This window comes from Panthera pardus, unplaced genomic scaffold (assembly GCF_024362965.1).
Source record: "Panthera pardus isolate Hobbes unplaced genomic scaffold, ASM2436296v1 HiC_scaffold_16, whole genome shotgun sequence".
Classification (NCBI taxonomy): Eukaryota; Metazoa; Chordata; class Mammalia; order Carnivora; family Felidae; genus Panthera; species Panthera pardus.
In genome coordinates this window covers 7,643,616-7,666,072 of record NW_026526721.1, presented here as the reverse complement: position 1 = coordinate 7,666,072, position 22,457 = coordinate 7,643,616, and the positions used below count along the sequence as shown (strand labels likewise).

Sequence of the window (22,457 nt, the reverse complement as noted above, 5' to 3'; positions counted from 1 at the left end):
GGCTCCATACTGTCAGCACAGAGCCGGACTCGGGGCTTGAACTCACGAACCACGAGATCGTGACCTGAGCTGAAATCAAGAGCCGACTGAGTCACCCAGGCGCCCCTGTAAACAAAGTCTGTATTTTCAGTCATCCACTTCACAAATATTTATGCCCACACTGTTAGGGATACAGGTTGAATACTTTTTTCTCCGTCATTTTCTTATTTTTCTCAAATGGATTGTATATAGCTACGGGACGATTCCGGTCAACTGGATTTGGGTTAATCATCTAGAAAATTCTACTCCATGGATAGAGTCTACACCATCCATTTCATCCAGCTAAAAGGGGCAGACACACAGCCAATACATAGGAAATGCCGCATGGCAGAGTTTTACTGTAATCACTTTGGGTTAGAATTCTAGAACGGCCGCGAGCAGTTTGCAGATGTCAGGCGAGCAGAGGTCAGGCGCAATCAGAGATAAGACTTCATCTCTGAGTCAATACAAGGATTCCAACTGACGGGAGGATCGATGCACAGGCAACTGTCACACCTACATGTCAAAAACGTGCATTACTCACAGTGGTTCAAATGAGACCTTTTGAACTGAGTACAACCTACAACTAACTACTGTTTCTGGACGAACCGGTCGCCCTGGGTTTGCCCTTTGAGAGGCATTTGTGAGAACAATCCAGATGCGTAAGGAGGGGGACGAGTCCCTTACTATGGATGGTCTGAGGGTTGGGGAGTGGCCCCCAGACCGCTGTGGCGGTCACCCCTACTTCTTGTGGCTGGGAAGGCAGGGGGGACAGCCAGGTGCCTGCATCCCTCCCCTCGGCAGCCGGCATCGCCGGACCAGCTCTGGGGCCTCTACAACAGGCAGCTCTCCTTTCTGAAAACCCACAGGACCCGCTGCTCACAGCCTCTAAAGGGCTACTGGCTCTTGCTTTGATCTGTCCAAGGAAACTCCTTAATTGCGTTTTCCTCCCCAGTGTTAAAAAGCATGGTTTTGCTGAGAGGATGCTTGTACAAGAAAATGCCCTTAAAAAAAAAAAAGTTTATTTATTTATTGGGGAGGGGAGGGGCAGAGTGAGAGAGAGAGAGAGAGAGAGAGAGAGAGGGAGAGAGAGGGAGAGAGAATCCCAAGCAGGCTCCGCACTGTCAGCACGGAGTGGGGCTCGAACACATGACGCTGTGAGATCATGACCTGAGCTGAAACCAAGAGTCAGAGGTTTAACCAACTGAGCCACCCAGGTGTCCCTGAAATGCCTTTCTTTAGATGTTAGGGTCCACAGCTCTGCCAGAGCTGGCTCCCAAAGACCAGTGAGTGGGAGACTTCTCAAAGAACTCTGAATGTCCGTGGATTCGTGTCTCTTTTATAATAAAACCCTCTTCCCATGTTAGGTTCACCGAAGGATAGCTGCTCTGTGCAGGGGCCACAGAGTCAAACCATTTCTAACAAACAAGTAGGCTGTGCCTGATGTAACAGTGCCAATTAATTTAGTGGAATCGACATCAAAAAGGGGCTTTTGTACAAAACAGTGCCTATTTTGGTTCTGGTTAACTTAGAGGGTCAGTGAGTATCAGGAAAATTCAAAATTCCCAATTGATAAATACACCAGACCTCCTACTGCCAAATCTTTTTTCCTTTCCTTTCCTTTCCTTTCCTTTCCTTTCCTTTCCTTTCCTTTCCTTTCCTTTCCTTTCCTTTCCTCTCTCCTCTCTCCTCTCTCCTCTCGTCCTCTCTCTTCTTCTCTTCTTCTCTTCTTCTCTTTCTCTTCTCTTCTCTTCTCTTCTCTTCTCTTCTCTTCTCTTCTCTTCTCTAGAGAGAGCAAGAGCTTGAGTGGAGGAGAGGGGCAGAGGGAGGGAGGGAGAGAGAGAGAGAGAGAGAGAGAGAAAGAGAGAGAGAGGGAGAGAGAATCCCAAGCAGGCTCCACGCTCAGTGTGTAGCTGATGCAGGGCTCGAACCCATGACCCTGTGATCACAACCTGAGCTAAAATCAAACATTGGATGCTCAAATGATGGAGCCACCCAGGCGCCCCCCCCCCCAATCTTTTCTTAATGTCACATTTAACATCTCTATAATCTTTACGATGATATATCTGTTAAACAAATGTGATTGTGAAGCAGAACGGTCTTTCAGTTGCCATCTCTCTTGCGTTCATTTCCTGAGGCTGCCATAACAATTTACCCAAACCTGAGTGGCATAAACCAACAGAGACGCATTTTCCCGCAGTTCTGGAGCTGAGAAACCCTGAGACCGAGGCGTCAGCACTGCCCCAGGCCTCGGTAAGCTCTTCCTTGCCTCCTTGCCTCCACTGTGGCTGCATCGCCCCAATCTTTAAGGCTGGCGCCTCCCAATCTCTCTGTTCTGTCTTCACACGGCCGGCGCTGCTGTGTGAGGTCGAATCCCTCTCAGCCTTCCTCTTGGGAGGGTACATGCGATTTCCCATCTGGATAATGCAGGGTAATCTACCCAAGTCCACATTCTTAAATCGATTACATTTGCCAAGACCTCCCCCTACGTTTTCTCCATACGAGGTCACATTCACAGCGATTAGCGTGTGGCTCTCCTGGGAGACCCATTTTTCACCTGGCTGCAGAAGTTAGGCAGATTTCTTTACTCCAGGGCATCTTAAAGCTTTTTTTTTTTTAATATTAGTAGACCTTGGGAATTTCAACGGGAGGAACAAGGTCTTCCTGAAGTAATTCCATCAGCAACACCCTCTGCATCAACTCTACTTTTTAAAAATTTATTCTGGAGATGTCATGGGACTAACGTCCCTAGGAATATACGTCCGAAAACGCCGATCTGTCAGATAACTTAAAAACTTCTTATCTGACATTCAATGCCTCCCTGACCCCATCCACTGCTCTAGACTTTTACTATTGCCCCACTTAAAATGTCCAGCTTTAGTCAATGTGTCCCGTCGTTCATTGTTCTCCATCCACACCTCTGCTCTTTTGTCTCTGCTGTTCTCTCCTAAGAGAATGACCACCCACCCCATCCGAACCCCGCGCTCTCCACCGCCCCCTAACCTACACCACTGTAGCCCCCTTTTCCTTTCCTTGGGAGAGCCCGTTCACTCTCCAGGGCCCAGCTTTCCCGAAGCCTTCCGGGACCCCTAGGAAAGAGTCTCTCCTTTTTCGAATCTCCGCTTCAGTGCTGAGAAAGTCTGGGGTCAGTGATAATCAAGCACAGACGTGTGCCAATTGTCACCTTTTTGTTTCACCGCGGGCAGATTCAGGGTTATCCTTGTGGATGATCTTGTCTTTCCGACATGGAAAGACCGGAGGGAAATGATAACACACACACGCAAGTTTCCTCCAAGAAGTGTGCAACGGCGACTAAAACTTCATCCGATATCGTGTGTTGGTTTAAGAAACTCAGATGCAGGTGAGCCGCAGTCCTTAGGAATTTTCTCACCTTCTTCCCTATGACAAGACAAGAGCTCTTGTTGTCCAAAGTACTGTGTCATTCTTTCGGTCAGCCCTCAGGGCAGGGCCCTTGTTCTATAAATCACCTCCCCTCCCCTACAGGCTCATGCTGCCTCCTGGTACGCCCTTCACTATTACTTGATTAATAGTACGTGATGGACTCATTCTCGATTTATTTAAAAAAAAAAAAGCCCAGGTTATTTTTTAAGAGGGTGCAGAGAAGGATCACGTGAAGTAATTTTGAAGAATACAAGTCTTGATTTACGCAAGAACTTATTTCTTCTTTCCTCAGTGGCCACAGAGTGATATTTATAAGTCTGACGGGAAAGAATGGTAAGAAAAGAAAATGGTAAGAAAATCTCCATGGGAGAGTCTTAGAGATGCGTCTGACACCTTTCCTTTCACTAAAGCCAAGGAAAGAGAATTTGGAACATATACAGGAGGAGAGCATTCTGGATTAAAAAAAAAAAAAAAAGCAATCTAGACTAGCACCCTGGATTTTGGGGGAAAAAAAACCCCAGACTTGTTTCTTCCTACCCACTATCTTAGAGAGAGCGCTCCTGTTGAAATTGTGTGCTAGAAAACAGGAGCGCATGTCCCTGTAGCCCAGGGGCTTAGCATCTTGGAGGAGAAAACGATCTGGGGAAGGGGAGTGTTTCGTGGTCAGGGCACACAGCTCACTGGGTGCCCTTCTTTGATGAAATCGGACACTTAGGTGGAAACTAGAGCTGTGATCTGAGTTAAATAAATATCTGGTAAGGAGCATCCCTAGTGACCCAGAACGGAGTGATGTTTCGTTTGGGTTTGACTTCAGAAAATCAACAGCGATTTCTCTCTCTTAATGTCGTGAGCTGGGCTGTGAGTCGGGGCAGCAGACCCCATCGCTATCACATCTGTGCCAGGGGATATCGGGAAGGAAGTGACTGTAGATGGAGGTGAAAAGGAGTACTTGTATGTGGCAGTGAAACCCATAAGGAGACTTTCGGAAGGTCATGTGTAAGGTGCCGTATTACCTGTCAAAACAAAGGTACCACAGGAAACCAACACCACATATTAAAAGCCCCCAAGTAGCCCAGATCAGTCAACAAGAAATTTCTAGTGCCGAATGCCAATTGATAAAATCATAGAGCCTTGTCCTAACCCTTGGATCTTTACGAGAGTTGTATATATATAGTACAAGGTGATGAAACCTGACAACGTGAATATTCTTTTTTTTAATGTTTATTTATTTATTTTGAGGGTGGGGGAGAGGGAGAGAGAGAATCCCAAGCAGTCTCCCCGTTGTCGGAGCAGAGCCTGCCTCGGAGCTCTAGCTCGCGAACCGTGAGATCATGACCTGAGCCGAAATCAAGAGCCGCTACGTAACTGACTGAGCCACCCAGGTACCCCGACAATATGAATATTCTTCTAATAGCTTGAGAAGAGTAAGTAAAACAAGGTGTGAGGATAAGAGCAAGTCTCACGGGACAACTGCTGTGCCAAATGCTTTCTAGGTTAGCTTTCAGTATAAGACTATATATTCTCTCTCTATATAAACGTTCAAAGTACCTATTAGCTTATGCATGTGAATTCATACCGAAATACAATTGTTTACCTGTATTTATGTACACAAATATACATGTTAGCTCGTATATGCATATACATCGTTTTATGTACATTATCAAAACGGCGCTGGGCGGTTGTTATTCTCAGTTCCAGAGAGGGATGGTTCATTTGCTGGTGGGCTTCCAGCGAGGGGGTGGGGCCGTGGGACGCCCGCGGTGCTAAGGACCACAGTGACACAGACCTCTCCCTAGGACCACACTGGCCTCCCCACGCATATCAGGGAGGTTTTGCTAATTGTGTAGAAACCTTGATGAAGGCACCTCTGGGCTGCAAAGCAATTCTCTGGGTCAATATTTAAAATCAAGATGCCTCCCTCCTTTTAAAGCCTTTGGGCCTGAAATTTAATAGCTTGTGAGGGAGATTAAATCAAGGCAGAAAAGCCTGCGACAAACGTAGGCAGCGATGTTTTTACCGCTGATCCCCTTAGCTCTTTCCTCTTGGCGAAGCCAGACTTGGTGAGTCTGGGAAGTAACTCTCTCCCACGAGGTGCCACGCACCTCCACCTGATTTTAGACTTCCCCCGCGCCAGAAGGCAGGTGTTTCCCTTGCCTGCCTCCCCTCCCCAGACAAATCCAGGGAGGCAGTGGGAAGTGGTGAGCCCCAGGGCTGTCCCAGCTTGTCGCCAGGAGGGAGAGGGGGCTGGGAGTGGACGGGAGGGGGGGGCAGCAGCAGCCCAGCAAGGGGGCTGGTGCGTTCCCTTCACTGGGAATATCAATGAGACAAAGAGGGCGGCACAAGGTAAAACAAGTTCCCCTGCCCAGGAGATCACATTTGTCCGGGTGTGAGAAAACACTGTGCGCTCCACCCGGGCAGCGTCCCCTCCCCACTTCCGGTGCTGTGTCCCGAGCTGGAGTCGGTAGATTTCAGTATTCTCCACTGCTCCCTCCAACCACCTGCTCACTCGTGTCCCCGGTGCCTTATCCCAGGCTTCTTAAACGCGCACATGCCCGCATTCTCTTACTCGGGGTTGCCCACACTTGCGTGCTCACCCTTGGGTGCCGGGTTGGGCATCTGTCTTACCCTCCAGCCCCGCGGCCTGCCTCGGGGTGACCCCACCGTGGGGGACGCAGCCTCTGATTCCCCCCTCGCCCCCCCTCAGTCTTTCCTGATGAAACCTGTGGTTCGCAGAGCAGTTGATGTGGGGAGAGGGGGAGGAATGGGCGTGGGGGGAGGAGGAGGGAAGGATCAGGAGCCGGTGGCAGGTGGTGGGAGGCTGGAGCAGACTCTTGGAGCCAGGTGGCAGCGTGTGGGAGGAGGGAGGGGAGGGACAGTGAGACGGGGTGGCAGCGTGTGGGAGGAGGGAGGCGAGGGAGGAAGTGTGAGGGAAGAGAGTTTAAAAATGTATTTGTTTACTTTTTTACTTTGGGCTGGAGCAAAGGCAAGGGGTGGGCGTGTTTCCCATTCCCTCTGGGATCTGGGTCCCCAGCTTGGACAGGTGGCTCTGCACTTGGGTCTTGATCGGGAACCATGGCTCTTCCATCGCTCTGGGGAGTCACCTGGACACCCCACTGGCTGAGGAGCACAGCCCGTTGCTGGGGCATGTGTGGGTTGGGGGACGGGATAGAGATGGAGTTTTGGCTGATTGTGGCCACAGTGGATGGTGACAGCAGCCTGGCTCTGGCAGCTGCCTCCACGTTGCCAAGCTGGGCTGGTACCATGGTGACCCACGCCTCGAACATCCGCCCTGTGTGTGATCGCCTCGTGTCAAAGGAGTGGAAACTGAGGGAGGTCCAAGATCCCTTTGCTCCCAAACAAAAGAGGAAGCCCCTCCAGTGAAATGCCAATGACACGGGTGCCCCCTGAGATGGGAACAAAAGGAAATAGTGAAGAAGGTTGGAGAGGACGTGGCTGCCCCAGAGCTGGGCTTTCACCGTCAGTGGCTTGGAAAGGCAAAACGAGCGAGAAAAATTATTATTGAGAGAGCCAGTGGGGAGGCCCTAAAAACTGGTGTTTGGAAAGAACAACAGTCCCGGCAGACTCTAGAGGAGCCGGGGTCTCCGCCTCCCCTCCCCTCAGCCCGCTTTCCACTTCTCCTGTTTCTACCAGTCCTGTGGTCCTTCCAGCTCTCCTCTTGAACACTAGTGGAAAAATCACTTCCTCTTTCTGAACTTCAACTGCATCATCAATAAAACAGAAATACAAATGACTTGGTTGTCCCCAAAGTCATGGCAGCCTAGGCAGACAGACTCCCGAGGTGGCCGCCGGGGGACATTCAGGCTGACCATTCCTGCACGAAGCATGTATTGGTGGGAAGCGGTGGTGTGGGTGGACGTTGCGGACGGAAGCCTCAGGAGAGTTCTGCAGTCGACTGGCCAATCCCACCATTGCTGCAGAATGAGCCACTGGGGTCTGTTTCGCTTTCTTCCCGCTTGGATCTAGAACAGTGATTCCCAACCTCTCAGCAGTCGGGGACTTTGCTCCCCAAGGCAAATGAAGTAATGTCTGAAGACTGGTTGTCATAAGGCGGGGCAGGCGCTATCAGCATCTGGTGACTTGAGGTCAAGGGTGCTCTTAGACATCCTCCCGTGCACCAAACTTCCCAACTCAGAATTACCCAGCTCCAAAGGCGAATGGTGCCCAAGTTGAGAAACCCCGACCTCAATCCTCCGGGTTCCAGAGGGAAAGTGCAGATATCAGAAGAGTTTCTCCGTGACCAAGTCTGACACGGGTCAGAAGGTGGGGGTCAAAGCGATCTCCGAGATCTTGGACAGAAATGAGCTTGAGAAAACGGGTCTAGCCCCATCTCCACTGGCACCAAGATCAGTAATCAATTATACAAATATCAGGCACCCTATGTTGAAATTTACTCACTTTGCCGTTTTGAACACTGTTGTGTGTTTCTACCAGTGAAATCCTTTGAATTACAAGCTGTTCCGGGACAGGCTCTTCTGGGGATGGCGAGGGAGGAGCCGACTGCTGGAGGGAGGCTGGGCAGTGCGAGGCAGATGGAAATCACAGGAGCAACGGTCCTGCCTTGAGGGATGGGCAGGGTGAGGCGGGGCGACCAGGCGGGATGACGAGCCTACCTTCACGGGGACGAGGCTCAGGCCACCGAGCGGAATGAGGATTAGAGTCCATTACAGGCTCTTCGGCCTCAGAGCTGAGAGCTCTGATTCCACTGAACACGCCCCTGATCTCAACTGGAGAGCAATTATCCTTGAATTTGAAAGATGCTTTCCAGTAAGGACAAGCGTGTGCCTCATAGTGGAAAAAAAAAAAAAAAAAAAAAAAAAAAAAAAAAGATAACAGCTTTTTGGAGGCACACAGACAGGGAAGCACCTGCTGACTGTCTTCGGCTTTGGATCAAAGGAAGCTTTTCCGGGTGGTGGGACTGAAATGATGTATTGCCAGGGGACCATATGTGCAGTGGGACCTTCTGGATAGATCTCCGTTTCGCTGCCCCTCTGAGCTGGTCCCCCTCTCAGCGGCCACTCTTGTGCTCCCTCCCCTCGTCCCCCAGGGCAGCCAGGAATGAATATGCAGAAAGGAGGCTGCATGGGTCCTGAGTTACTAGGCAAGACGGCAAAGCCAATCCGGTGGGCATGAGCGGGTGAGCTGGTTTAGGGATATGATCTAGCTCCCGGGGTTCAGGGAGAATGAGAGAACCGGCCTCTAGGCAGGGCTTCCAGAACCTATCCCCAGAAGCACCTGTCAGAGCTGCTTAATAAGGCAAAGGGTGCTTCTGTCAGTCTGAATGCTGGCCTGCACCCAGCCCTGTAGCTCATCGGGGTCCGTGCACCTGCGGGAGGGGGTCGGGCCGGCTCCCCATCCACATGGGGGGCTGGGAGATGAGAAAGGAAGGCGGGTGGGGAGCCACTGGACGGGAGGCAGAAGGGAGACCAGGCGGGCCCAAGGACAAACACCCTCCGCCAAGGGGGAAGGCAGATGAGAAGAGAGGGCAGGGCAGCCAGGGAGGGCTGAACGCGGCAGAGCCTGGGGGCTTCCGGGAGACCTGAAACTTCCTATCAGAGGGACCCTTTAATTCCCTGAATGGCTTTCGCCGAGGAGCTCATTTAGAGGAGGAGGTAATGCAGCCTGATACAGACCGTCGGAGTAGTCAAGAGCAATGAGCTTTGACTTTAAGTTGGTCACTCGTGAGATGATGCTGTGCCTTCCCGTGTGGGCGTGACCTTGCGGCACGGATCTCAGCGTTTAAAGTGTCTGAGTTTTATTGGAAGGGAGAAGGTATGTTTGAAAACGTGCTCCCCGGTGGGCCCGGATTGAGCACCCTGGTGACTTCAGACCAAGAATAGCTCTGCCCTGCCTCAACTGTCCCGCACGGCTCCCAGTTCTCGGTCCAGCTGAGAGGTCAAGGCCCGCAGTGTGTGCTTGGACCTGTGGCTCTGGTCCTTGCCCGCCGGGGAGGGGGCTGCAGGGTGTGCTGTGTTCTCCTAACACCCTGCCCAAGGGGGCCCAGCCTGGGGCACAGACACCCTGTGTCTGGGAGGGCGGGCACCTTCCCCAGGGGTTAAGTGGCTCACAATATCCCAGCAAGCAGGACAGGCCCCGGGGATGGAACGTAAAAGGGGATCCTGCTTCCATTCTCCTGGTCTCAGGAACCCTCGGGCTGAGGGACAAAGAGACCCTCAAGGCGAATGCTGATACCTGCTTCCTGGAATTCTCTCTGTCTTGCTTGTTCCCACCTGGTTTCCTTTCCTTAGGTATTTCTTCAGGATCTTTGTTTCTCTTCTAGGCCTCGGAAGGAATCTCTAGCAGCCATCCCGTTTCCTGAGTAGCTCTAAGGGGCCGCCTCCTTCCATCCCCTGACCTAGGGGTGACGGGGGTGACCTACGGTGTCCCCTGCCATTGCTCAGAAGTGAGCAGTCTCCCTGTCCCCTCAGGTTCCAATCCCTCTGTGTTGGGTTAGAGCTGGCCTTCCGCCCTCCTTCCAAGCACCCCTTTCCATGTTGGAAGTTGGGCGCGGCGTTGACGTGTGGCTAAGACAACGAGAGCAGAAATGACACGTGTCCTTTCTGGGTGGAATGTTAAGGTGCCGTGTCGATTTGCCGTGTTCTCTCGCGGCGGTGGAGATGGGCCCTCCAGCTGAGCCAAGCCGTGGCCGGCCAGTGTGGACACGTGGCCTGAAGGAGAAATTAACACGCACGTGGGCACGTGTGGCTGTGTCAATGTGTGCCAGTGTGTGCGCGAAGTGGCAGAAATGTTTTGTTAGCAGAGCATGACCTGGCCTCTCCCGACACTTTCACAGCCGCCCCATTTGCACCTGCGAGAGGAAGGGACACTTTTCCTACAAAGGGGACCCTGACCAACCGAAGCATTCCCTTGACTCAGTACCTTCAAATCTGAACCCATCACATCATTGCCTCAAATCACTCTTTCTCCTGTTGGCGTTCCCGGCCTGGCGGGGGGGCTGGTGGAAGCTTCCGCCAGTTTCCTTCCCGAAGCGCAGAGCCTGGGTAGCGTGCGCACATCCTTCCTCCTCCTGTCGGTCACGTCCCCGGTCACGGCCTCTTTCACACACTCAGGTCCATCCTCGACGGCGGCCCCAGCTCCCGTCTGCCTCTGCTCAGAGTGCCGCCCCTCACCCCCTCGCCCCTGGGAGACCCCTGAGCTGCGCCCTAGTCCTTTGACCATCTGACTCGTGCCCACGTGCCCAGCCATCTGCTGTCTTGCCACCCGGGCTCCTCGCCGAGCCCACATCAGCACTTTGCTCTTCCCTCACACCTCTGTCCTCACACCTCTGTCCGTCCCTGTGCCGGGTGCTGGGTGCCTGACACTCACATTCCCATCGGCCGCCTGGTGGCACCCCCACACCCTTTGGGTGCCTTTACGATGCGCATGCGCGCTGCAAGTCCGTGGAAGGAGAGCTTTGCGGGCCATCCGTCCCCAGGCTGCACGCTTGTCCGGCAGCCTCTGCCAGGGCCCGACTCTGCACAGCGGCTGGTGTCCCCTGCCTCCCCAGAACGCCGCGCTCGGTGCGGCCAGGGACCCTGTTTTCCCGCCTTCCCCCGCCTTAACACGACGCCAGGGTTAGGACAGCGTCTCCACGCGGAGGGAAGAAATGATTAAAGAAGCCACTGCATTGGCACGGGGCTGATTCAATGTGCACGGATTGTAGCTGCTTCTCCCCCTTCATTTCTTCTGACACTAAACGGTTTCCAATCTAGGCTGACTTTGGGCGGCGTCTTGCATCCCGGAGGGATCCCCTCTGCGTTGATGCGGACGGCCGAGACCTCCAAGCACCCACAGAACAGGCCCCCGGCTCTGGTTATGGGCGGTGGGGGGAACCACACGGCCCCCTCGTCCTCTGCGCGAGCTGGGAAGGAACCGTCCTGGAATGCTTGGGGGCGCAGCTGACGTTCAGCTGTGTCTTTGGGAATAACAACGAGCGGCACTCCTCTTTCCTGTGCAGGTGTGCCCCGCAGACACAGCGGGGCGGCCGGGGTTGGCCTTGCGGCCTGGCAGAAAGGCTCCTGGGGAAGGACCGGAAGGGATCCCGTGGCTGGCAGAGGGAACGCTCAGGGCACGTGTGCCCGAGAGACGCTGGGCAGGTGGCAGCCGGAAGCCGAGAAAGTCAACCCCTGCCAGCATTTGGAGCGAGCCGCGGCCGGCCTCGTGCACCATTTGCCACCGCGGTGACGACCGAAGACGCGCGGCGCTGTGGGGAAGGAGGCAGAAGTGTGACGCCAGCGGGGTGCTGGGTGGGGGGCTTTGGAAAGGGGCCCTGCGTCCTGGAGGAGGCGTCGGGGCCAGCGTCCCTACCCGTTCCGCCCTGTAACCCCCATCACGGTGCGCAAGACAGATTATTTGGTTATAATCCACATTATTCACGGACCCAGGTCGGACGGCCCTCCACCCCCTGCTATATTTGACACGTGCCCTGGAGCTCGAGGTGTGGGGAAGATGCACCAACACGCATTGCCCGGGAAGTGAATTATCTACAGGAATCTACATAAGCACAGCCTACCAAGGTAGCGCAGACGCACCATGATCCCAGAGCCCCCAGGTCATTTGCACGCCTTTGGACACCTCCAATCTGTCACTGTCTGACTTAGGTTCCAGCGGCTAGGGCAGACCCTGCCCTCCCCAACGTCATCTCCAATGACAGCGCGATGCGAGATGGGATTTCCTCGGCTGGGTCACCATATGCCGATTTATAGACAAGGTTGGCAGTTCCCCCCCCCCCCCCCCCCCGGGTCAGCCTTTCAGCTTGATTTCACTTAGTGGCTGGGGTAGTAAAGGGCTGGTACCCGAGGGGCAAGCTCAGAGTGATCTCTTCCAATGTGGGTTTTGTTTTGCACCATTTGGAACTGGGCTTCTGGTGGTGTAAATATGAGTATATCCGTTTCCAAGGTGCAGACACAGATTAAAATGTCAACAGGCAGTGGTAAAAAAATCAATAGCCTTTGAAGGGTTGAAAGTCCACAGCTGGTTAACGCCAGTGTGCAGTTTCCTAAGTTTAGACCGTCTGTGAACACCTCTCCGTGCCTCCTTTCCTTTCTGCCTACTTGTCCTCTTCTGCTCCTTGTGATTTTGTACCTTTCTTCTGGGTCTCTTTTCATATGTATTTTTTTCCCGGGTATTTTTCTCATGTGAACTTTCGCGGTCTACCTCTTCCTCCACAGCTGATTTTTTTCTCCTTTCTCTATTTTTCTTTTTCCTTTTCGTGTCCCTCCTCGTTTCAGCCGTGCGACATAAACATGTTTTGAAAAGTCATCTCACTTTTATCACATAAAGTTTCTTTTAATTAAACATTTAAAAATCTGCTAACATGGGGCGCCCGGGTGGCTCAGTCGGTTAAGCGGCCGGCTTCGGCTCAGGTCATGATCTCACGGTTTGTGGGTTCGAGCCCCTTGTCAGGCTCTGTGCTGACGGCTCGGAGCCTGGAGCCTGCTTTGGATCCTGTGTCTCCCTCTCTCTCTCTGCCCCTCCCCCGCTCACGCTCTGTCTCTGCCTGTCTCTCAAAAATAAATTAAAAATTAAAAAAAAAAACCTGCTACCATTTTTGTATCTTCTGTTTGCCCTTTTTTGTAAAAAAATTGGGACACCGCATAGGCTTTTTTGAGGTGGCGATTAATAGCCCCCGGAAAAATATATTCCTTCTCCCTGCTCTGGAAGATGAAGAAGTTACCTATCTTCATTACAGTATTTGCATATCCATTGATCACATTTGGACCCGTATGGTGACAGGAGAATTGCAATCCCATTCTGGTTCAACACAGAGATGTTCTCCTAACCAGATGGTTTTCGCTTGGCAGTTTAACAAGCAAAGTGTTTACTGACTCTGAAAAACCATTCAGTGCATTGTGTCCTGGGCATTTGTGGTTCTGTTTATGTCCCTTTTCCCCAGTGGCCATGGATTTGATGTTCCCATCAAATGCATTGTGTAGTAATTGTATGCTAATTCTTTGCTTAGCCTACGGATAGAATCTCCCTACATAATTATGTATTTATTTCCTTGTAGATTTCCTATGTAGAATCAATGTATAGCTGTGTACAACATTATTCCTGAGTTTAGTTTTGATGAAATGTTTATTAGTGTGGACTGCATGATTAACTTTCATAGCGAGTGCCTACAAGAATTCTGCATTTTTTATAGTAGTGTTCTTTACCTCTATAAGGCTCAGGCAACTGGACTGTTGGGTGCGATTCCAAGATCTGTTCTCACTCTTTAAATTTCCTTGTGTGTTGAACATATCCATGTAATCGTTTTCATAGAAGAATGGCAATACCCTTTCATCTGCCCCAAGGGTTTGGAATTCAATTTTTACAGACTTCTCTTAAGCCAGTGGATTCATAGATCAAAGTCATTAAAATTATTGCAGAGGTAACCCGGAGACCGAAGCCCCACAAATCAGCAGTCCAGTGGGGGGCTCTTATTTAAATGCATCTGGATCCCACAGAGATAGAAAAATTAAAACACCTTTATCAGAAATTGTGACCGTGTCGAAAATATTGACTCGTATAGCACCCTTAATGTTTTATTTACGATTCAGTTAGACTAGTTAAAAAATTCACTGAACTAGAGTATCAATTTCTAACACGGAACTAATTATAAAAACTATTAGCATCACAACTCACACACAACACCATCCAGTTCAATTTGCCCCCACGCTCAAGACTCCATTTTGTTGATAATGATGCTGGGTTCCAGGCCATCGATCCTTCCAGCATTCAGAGAATCTACGGGTCTTTTGTGCTGGTGACTTTGGAGTTAGAGATTAGAACGAAATCTGCAAACGTGCTGTGGATCGTGAATCAGCTGGTGCTGTCCACGGTCCCTGCATATTTTGACCACATAGGTTCGTCAGTTTTGTGACGGTACTGGCCACCTCACTCTTTCCTTCTAGGTCTGAGAAGAGTGCATTCTGTGACTTAGCTCCTCTCCCTTGCAGAGAACCAATTTGGGGTCTTTCAAACCAAGGAGCAAATGCTTTGCAATGTTCCAGTCTGCAAGACTACTGTCAGAAAGACGGGTGAGGCAGAGACAGGGCAGGGATGATACAGAAATGAGTGTAAGAGAGGCGTGTAAATGCTGGGGGTGGCTGTGCGGTCCCCCCGTGGAGTCATCATTTGCATGGTGAAATTGGCATGCGTTCGAGATAAAGGAAATCAGGAAATTAGGGATTTGGGGTCCGGAATTAAAAAATTCAATGTAAAGAACACTTTGCCATCATTTTTTTTCCAGGAGGGGGTAGACTTTGGGGGATGAGGATTCATTGACTATGCTACAGAAAGACACATATTTTAATAGTCTCATGATTTAGGAATAGTCGAAGGAGAAAGCAGGGGCCAAGATAAATGTGGGCAAGATTAACGCAGATCGAATTTAATAAGGTGTTCATGGCCCGAATGATGATGGAGAAGTGTCTGCAACCTTCCCTTGTAACTTGAGGTATGAATTCTATCACCAGGACAATGCATATTTCCAAAGGGGGAAAAAAACCCCGCATTGTCTGTTTATTTCATATCCACGCGGTCTTTAATATTTAAACCTCAACGTACAAAGCCACATGTCTCATTTTGCAGGAGGAGGTATTATAATTAATCCCTCTTTCCTCTTAAAAGTGCTTCGTGTGTCCCGTTTATCTAACTTATGAGCTTAGAGCCTGATACCACTGATCTGTTCCAAACCTGAATCATTACCAGTTACTTCCGCATCAAACACCCCAGTTTTAAATCCTCGAATCTGAAAATTCGGAAGCACACCGGAAAGGTTTAACAACGACAAGCCATTCTTTCTTTCTTCTCTTTAGATGATGATCCAGCCTATGGAATATCTGCCCATAAAACGTGAGCTGACTGTACCTAAACCTCCGAAAAGCGAGATTGGAATTATGGTGGGTCCCGATCCGCAACACAGACCTACAAACAAAACCCCATACTGGGGTAACAATTTCAGCACAGAGTTCAGTCCCACACAAGATGACTTTCAAGTAAAGCACCTTGTAACAGCAACACAATCCCGTCTACGTGAAATAGACCTCGGTGATCACAAGAATGGACGAGAAAGACAGATAATCACAAAGCAATGGGGGTTTTGTGTGACTTTGTGGTTTTCCATTTAAAACCAAAAATAAAGAAGAAATTTCCAGTTACTCACTCATGGATTCTGTCAACCTGGCCATCGCTGTAGTTTCTTCTTTGTGCTTTTTCTGGAGATGAGAAGAAAAGACATTCATGTAGAAGACACCTCTGAAATGGGAACTGACACAAAGGATCAGATACAGCTCTCTTTCTTTCTTTTCTTCCTCCTACATTAGAATTTGGTCACCGATGATGAACCGAATTTAAAAATCTCATATTCTGGCTACTACATAATCAGTCACCGAAAAGAGACTTTTAGGGCATTAAAAAACCTTGCCATTGCTCTTGGAAGGGAGTGTCTGTCACACTGATTTTGGATATACATAATTGGTGACGCACAACCAGTTTTCAAAACCTCTCTGACACTGGATTTTTGACATCCATATGCCAATCTTTGCTTTCTATTTTCTCCTGGTGAAGCTTTTTTGGTATTTTTGGAGCTGGTATTTTTGCAGTCATTTGATTTCTTTTCTTTTTTTTTTTTTCTAAAAGCTAAGTAGATTTTATACATTTTTCCTTTGTCTTACTTTTTTGAATTCCTGGGGTCTTTTGAAAGTTACCACTTTTGATGGGTTTATAACCATATCTATTTTGGGTTGAAACTTTTTGTTTCAGCTGGGATATAGGTTATTACCCACTGAGTTTGCGAGCCAGAATGATACATACATAAATGGAATCTGTCCTAATTGAAAAATTACTTTGAGCTGTTAAGAATCATGGTCATCTCGACTGTAAAGTTCTCTTCAGTTTTTTCAGATTTCTTTAATTTCCTTGGGTTCTTAACATGTGCAGTAACTGAAACATTGGCCATTGTTTTACTTTTTTGTAGCCTGATTCTTTTTCTGAGTATGAAACGGATACATGCTCATTATTCAAGAACTCCAAAAATACTGAAAAATTATAAATCAGAAAATACAGTTCTCCCCAAATCACCCCCCCCCCCCAGAGGAAAACCACTGTTTACACTTCGGTGAAAACCTTTGTATTCCCATTTCTGTACCTATGAAAATACGCAGATACGGAAATGTAATTCCTTTTTTATAGATATAAATATCTACACTATCCGTACAACATCGTCAGCTACTTTTTCCCACATCCTTCTAGGTCAGTGCGGTAGACTACAGCACATTGTTAAAAGACTGTATAGCATTCATCGTGGATGAAGTCACCGTGATTTCTTCAAGCAGATTCCATTTAATTTGCTCACAATTTTCCACTATTTTATAAAATGCTGTGATGAGCATCCCTGAACTCACACCTTGGTGCACCTGTCCTGTTAACTACTTAGGACAAATCTTAGGGTTAGAATTGTTCAGGAAGTAGGAGTACTAAGAATTTTGACACATATGAGTTGTCCCCCAAAACGCTGGATCTGGGAGTGGATAAAAGTATTCATTTCTGGGACACCTGGATGGCTGAGTCAGGGAAGCGTCTGACTTCAGCTCAGGTCGTGATCTCGCGGTTCATGGGTTCGAGCCCCGCATCGGGGCTCTGGGCTGACCGCTCGGAGCCTGGAGCCTGCTTCGGATTCTGTGTCTCCCTCTCTCTCTGCCCCTTCCCCGCTCACATTCTGTCTCTCTCTCTCTCTCTCTCTCTCAAAAATACGTGAACACTAAAAAAAAAAATTTTTAAGTCTTCATTTCCTTACATTCTTGCCAACTTGCCCATAGCATGAGAACATTTCCCCCCTCAATCTTGGCCAAACTGATAGGCAAAAAAGCCAAGTTTCTTGTTATTTTCTTATTGTCCTTATTCCTTCCCTGCCCTTTTGTTTCTGAACAACCACAGCGTTCCTTCACGTGTACTCATACATCATGGACTCTCGGTTTCACGTGGTCGTGCTCCAGCCCCTCTGCCATCAACATGGCGGTTCCTAGAAGCCAACGTGGCATCTATCACTCCCCGTGGCCACGGTAGAGAGCTGAGCAAGTCACAGCTGCTTGGCTAGCGCTTGAGTCGTCGCGGCTCGGGTGCTGGCACGCGGCTCACAGAATGATCATTCACCCTCCTGGCGCCACTCTTCCCAAACTAGAAGAGTCCTCTTTCAATGTCAACAAATCGCTCTGCACATCGCAAGTACGCGTGATTTTCAGGAGGCCTGAACTCACAGCCACGCGATCGGTGTGCTGCCTCTTCCTTAAACTGATCGTTGCCCTTGAGAACAGACGGACCCGGGAACTGCGACCCACCCTCCTACCTGCAGGGGCATCTGACCCACAATACGCAGCCTGCCGCGTGGTTGCTGCCCGGAGGCGGGAACGGCATGACTATGGAGAGGCTAAGCGTGTCAACCGGGGCAGGCGAAGAGAAGCTCGTCGCGGCTCACAGGCTCACAGGGATGGGCACAGCGGCTGCTTCAAAGCGGGCCCACTCTAGCGGTTGCTGACAATTTGTGCATGGAAGCAACTCCAAGGTGAGAATTCCATGATGATCATCCGTGACCTGTAGGACAGGTCTTGTTCTGCCTCCGCCTGCTCTGGGTTGACGATCCACGACAACCCTGCTCTGCTAGCCTAGCTCTGCTGTCACCCACCCCCCCCCGGTGACACGGTGCCTCCTGGTATCCTGGTGTGTGGCCTGCTTTTCCTTCATTCTCTGGCTCCGTGCTCCTAGGACCTCACCCTGGATCACTGCTCACTTCAGCTTGGCCTTCCCGCGATGGCCCCAGTGGTGAAAGTCCCCAGAGCACTGGCACCCAGATGCCAGCCATTATATCCTTCTGAGGCCCTGTCAGTTTCGTCCATCTTCCGGTGGGTGGCACCACCTTATTCTTGGGACCCAAGGACCCTGCCAACTTTCGTACCTGGTCCTGCTGGTGGGTGGGCCTTGCAGCTATTTATTTTGAGGGAGGGAGGGAGACACAGAGAGAGAATGAGCAGAGGAGGGGCAGAGAGAGAGAGAGAGAGAGAATCCCCAGCAGGCTCCACACTCAGTGCAGAGCCCTACGCAGGGTTCGATCCCACCACCGTGAGCTCCCGGCCTGAGCCGAGATCAAGAGTCAGAAGCTCAACAGACTGAGCCACCCAGGCACCCCACCCCCTTGCAGCTATTTTCATTCAGATGTGTTGGATGTCCCAGTCCTGGGGAAACCAAACACTGCCTGCATCAGCATTTTTCTCCTCCCTGTAGTCGAATGGAAACTTCTGACACCGAGGGGGGGAGGGGACCTTAGAAACCCTAAATTTAGCTCTCTCAGTTTGACTCATCCATCTCATAACTTATGCTGGGAATCATGGCATCTGTTTCTGTGTTCAGTGGTTCAGTCGTTCTACGGGCTGTCTTCAAACTCCTGTCCCGCCCGCATTATCGTCAGAGGGCGGAGGGTTGCACCTGCAACCCCGCTGAAGCACTGACATCCCACTCTCGGCCCCCAGCAAAGCCTCCACCTCGTCTCAAGCTCAGAGTTTCCTCCAAAGCAAACGTTCTGGTTACCAGCCTCACAACACTGGAGAGAGGTTTAGAATTACGGCGCAGGAAAGCTGGAAGAGATTCTTTAAGAGATCGTCAAGTCCAACCCTGCGGGGACACAGTCGAGGAAACCGAAGCCCCTGCCCAGAGCGGAGGTGCCACCGTGCGGGTCTCTTCTCCTGGTCGACAGCCTCTACTCCCCCGGAAATAGGAAAGGCCACCGCGTGCGGGGACACCGAGACCAGAGTCCTCACCCGGCGACCTCGGTGTCACGTTGGGGTTTGTGTGTTTGTCTTCTCTGTGTCCCACAACAATATCCCTGATTGTCTACAGACGGCTGGTGACCGGCTCTGACCTCTCCGTTGGGCTTCTGCTAGGTACTGGACGACTCCACCCAGATGCTCAATGGATGTTCCAAAGCAACCTGCCAAAGCTCCTCTGTCCCTCACACACTTCCGCCAGCCCTCCTACCCCGGCTTCTTTCTCCATTTTCTGCCTTCAGTTTATAGCATCACCACCCACGTTGCGCCTAAGCCAGAAGTCTGAGAACACACCTCCCTCTCCTTCTTCCACACCCCCAATAGTTCACATGTCTTCAATCTAACCCCCCTTGGCTGCTGCCTTTTAAAGGGACCATTAATGTTGCTTCCACCTGCCTCGGGTCGCACCTCAACACCGAAGGGCTTATCCTGCAGCAGCCCCGGGGATCTATCTAAAATGCAGACTTGACCCAGGAATGCCCAGCTCGAAATCTCTCAGACTTGTCCGGCAAGTAAGCAGTCAATCCTGGTCTTTCAGCCAGGGCTGCTTGGAGGGGATGGTTCTGTCCTCCACGATCACTCTCTTGTTGTAGCTACTTTCCTTCCCTGGCCATCGCTGTTCCTTCTGCCTGGACACCCCAGTTTCCATTTCCTCTTTGTGCGCCCAAATTTACCCCCAAGGACTCCACTGGACACAAGTAGATCTGTGCATTTCCCCCCTATTCTACTGACCATGTTTCCTGACTTTTACTTCTATGCCTGTTCATGCTCCAATGCATCCTTGTATCACACCGCATCATTTGTGATGGGGGTAAGAGATTCCAGAACCTTTGGGAAAGTCAAGTCCCGCCTCTCTGTAGCCTCATCTGAAGGCTCCCACCAGTGCTGCTGTCACGGCCAGGATGCACATTTGGTAGACCAGAAGTCTCTGTTACTGAAAAGCCCTGTGGTCCTGAGCAAGTCATTTTATTTTTCTTGGCCAGCATCCTGGGTTTTCTCTTTACAGGCTGGTCGGCTGTTTGCTAAGGTGCCCCCAGGACGAGGGAGCCATGTGAAGAGGATGTCTATAAGTGCTTAGCTTGGGAGAGGGTGTGAGTATTGGTAATATTTTAAGATTTAAAAAACAGATGTGTTTGCTTTAAGAATTTTCCTTACGAAATATCTTTCTTCTGGGAAGCAAGAGTTTTGATACTGGGGATAAAGAACAGGTTTACCCCTTGTAAAATGAAAAGAAAACCAGAAATGCAGGCATCAGTATTTTGGCCTGAAATTTTATTGTTCTTATTTACTGTGTCTGTTGTGCTTGCATGTTCTTATCACTTTGAAAGAGAGAGAGAGAGAGAGAGAGAGAGAGAGAGAGAGAAAGTACAGAAGGTGGAGAGTCCAGGAAAGAACCTAGGTCTAGAAAGCTGTTGGCCTTGGCTTTGCCATTTCTTAGCCAGTTCCCATGAACTTCTGGGAGCTTCAGTTCGGTCATCTGTAAAGTGGGATAGATAGTGTCTCTCTGTGTTTCCTTGCTCACAAGCCCATTGCGAGAAAAATGAGAAAATGTATGTTAACACACTCATGGATTATATCCCTGTGTGTGAGTGTGTGCGTGTAATCATTATTCCCTTTGGCTACCATGTGAGGGCTGAGAGTTATGGTCTCTTCTTGCTATTTGAGGGCGAATAGTGTCAATGGCTTGTGGCCACGCACCTCACATCCCCATTTCCAGAACCTTCCATCAGAATACAAGGTTCCTCTTGGAAAAGCTGAAATTCTTTTGCTTTAGGAGCCACTCTACTTACGATTGTGTTGTCATGCATTTAATGGAATAAGAGAAACACTTAAAGTTTCGAGGAATCATGATGACGTGTTGAAGCAAAACATGCCCACAGATACTTGAAAAAAATTCTGTCTGTTGTGCTGAAATCACGTCAAACTCCTCAGGTAGAATATAGGCCCTCAGGGATAGTGGGGATTTAGTTTTCTTATTGTTTGTGTTCTTTCTGCTATACCTGGGGATGTAAATAAAAGCTCAACAGTTTTATTGGTGTGTGTGTGTGTGTGTGTGTGAGAGAGAGAGATTTATGCCCACACTCCTGTTTCAGCTGAGGACTGCATAGCTTTCTGCTGGGACCATGCCAGAGATATACTTCTCTCTGTCTGACATGACAGAGAGGTTTTTAATGAGGGCAATTATAACTGAGTCTAACTGTAGCTCAAAGCTAAGCCTAAGAAACTGTGTGTGTGTGTGTGTGTGTGTGTGTGTGTGTGTGTGTGTGTATGCGTGTGTGCATGGGGGCGTGGAGGGAAGCAGAGAGAGTCATATGGGCAAAGCTTTTGGAGAAGGTGGAAGGGGGCTCTTCTGCCCATGCCAGGGGCTCCCTGGCACCCCGGGCAAAGACCTGGCGGGGTTGAGGGACGCCCGTGTCTTCAGTGGTGCTAACTGCCTCGCTTTCTGCTCCCCAGAAACCGAGCCGTTATGGATGAGGGGGAAAACTCATCATAGTTGATATATTTCAAACCAGTCATATTTACATCTTGGATATTTTTATCTCTCTAAAATATGTCCTTCTATTCGTCACCAAACTGTGATTTTTTTTTTTTTCAAGTTACAACTGTTTGAAGGAACATTTATATCAAGGGGGAAATCATAATGCTATTTTATGAACTCGTGTCCTCAACTGGACCTCACCTCCAGGTGAAAGCTGAGGCCCTCCAGTCTCCCACCTTGTTCTCGGGGTTCTCTATAAATGCGCCGGCTGTGGTCTCCAGCCTCAACGTCCCTCCCCTCTCTTTCCCGACAGGATGCCACGGCAGGTCACGGGGGAGGGGAGGGGCTGATCTAAAAGGAAAATACCACATCCTCAAACAGCCAATCAAATGAGTGCCCTTATAAATGGTACCGTATATGTTGTCTTGAGTAGCCACTAAAATATAAAGGCGGAGGATGTAAGAACCACACATCAGCTTTTTGTCGGCGTGCAAGCATGGTTTGGGACAATAAAAATCGTAACCCCTAACATTTCTTTCCCATTTAGTGTCTAGCCTGGCGGCATGGAGAGCGCATCACTGGACCATCCCACTGGATTCTCACAATGGCCCCACGAAATGGGCACTGGCGTCCACACTTTGCTGATGGGGAGGTTGAGGCACGGCGAGGTTGAGCACATTTCCCCGGGCCACACAGCCGGTAGAGCAGCAGAGACGGGTGTCAAGCCCAAGAAGTCTCCC

General features: G+C 50.1%; 1 protein-coding gene across 2 annotated transcripts in view; it reads right to left on the bottom strand.

Moving 5' to 3' along the window:
* The window catches only part of KCNJ6 (potassium inwardly rectifying channel subfamily J member 6), a 267,146-nt gene that overhangs the window by 171,668 nt on the left and 73,021 nt on the right, over window positions 1-22,457 (bottom strand). Inside the window, exon 2 of one of the 2 annotated variants that reach the window (XM_019420340.2) lies at window positions 15,587-15,638. The exons of the other annotated variant lie outside the window; for it this stretch is intronic. Coding sequence (XP_019275885.1) covers window positions 15,587-15,611 — 25 coding nt within the window. The 5' untranslated portion in view covers window positions 15,612-15,638. The remainder of the gene's footprint in view (window positions 1-15,586; window positions 15,639-22,457) is intronic. 2 annotated transcript variants of the gene reach the window in all.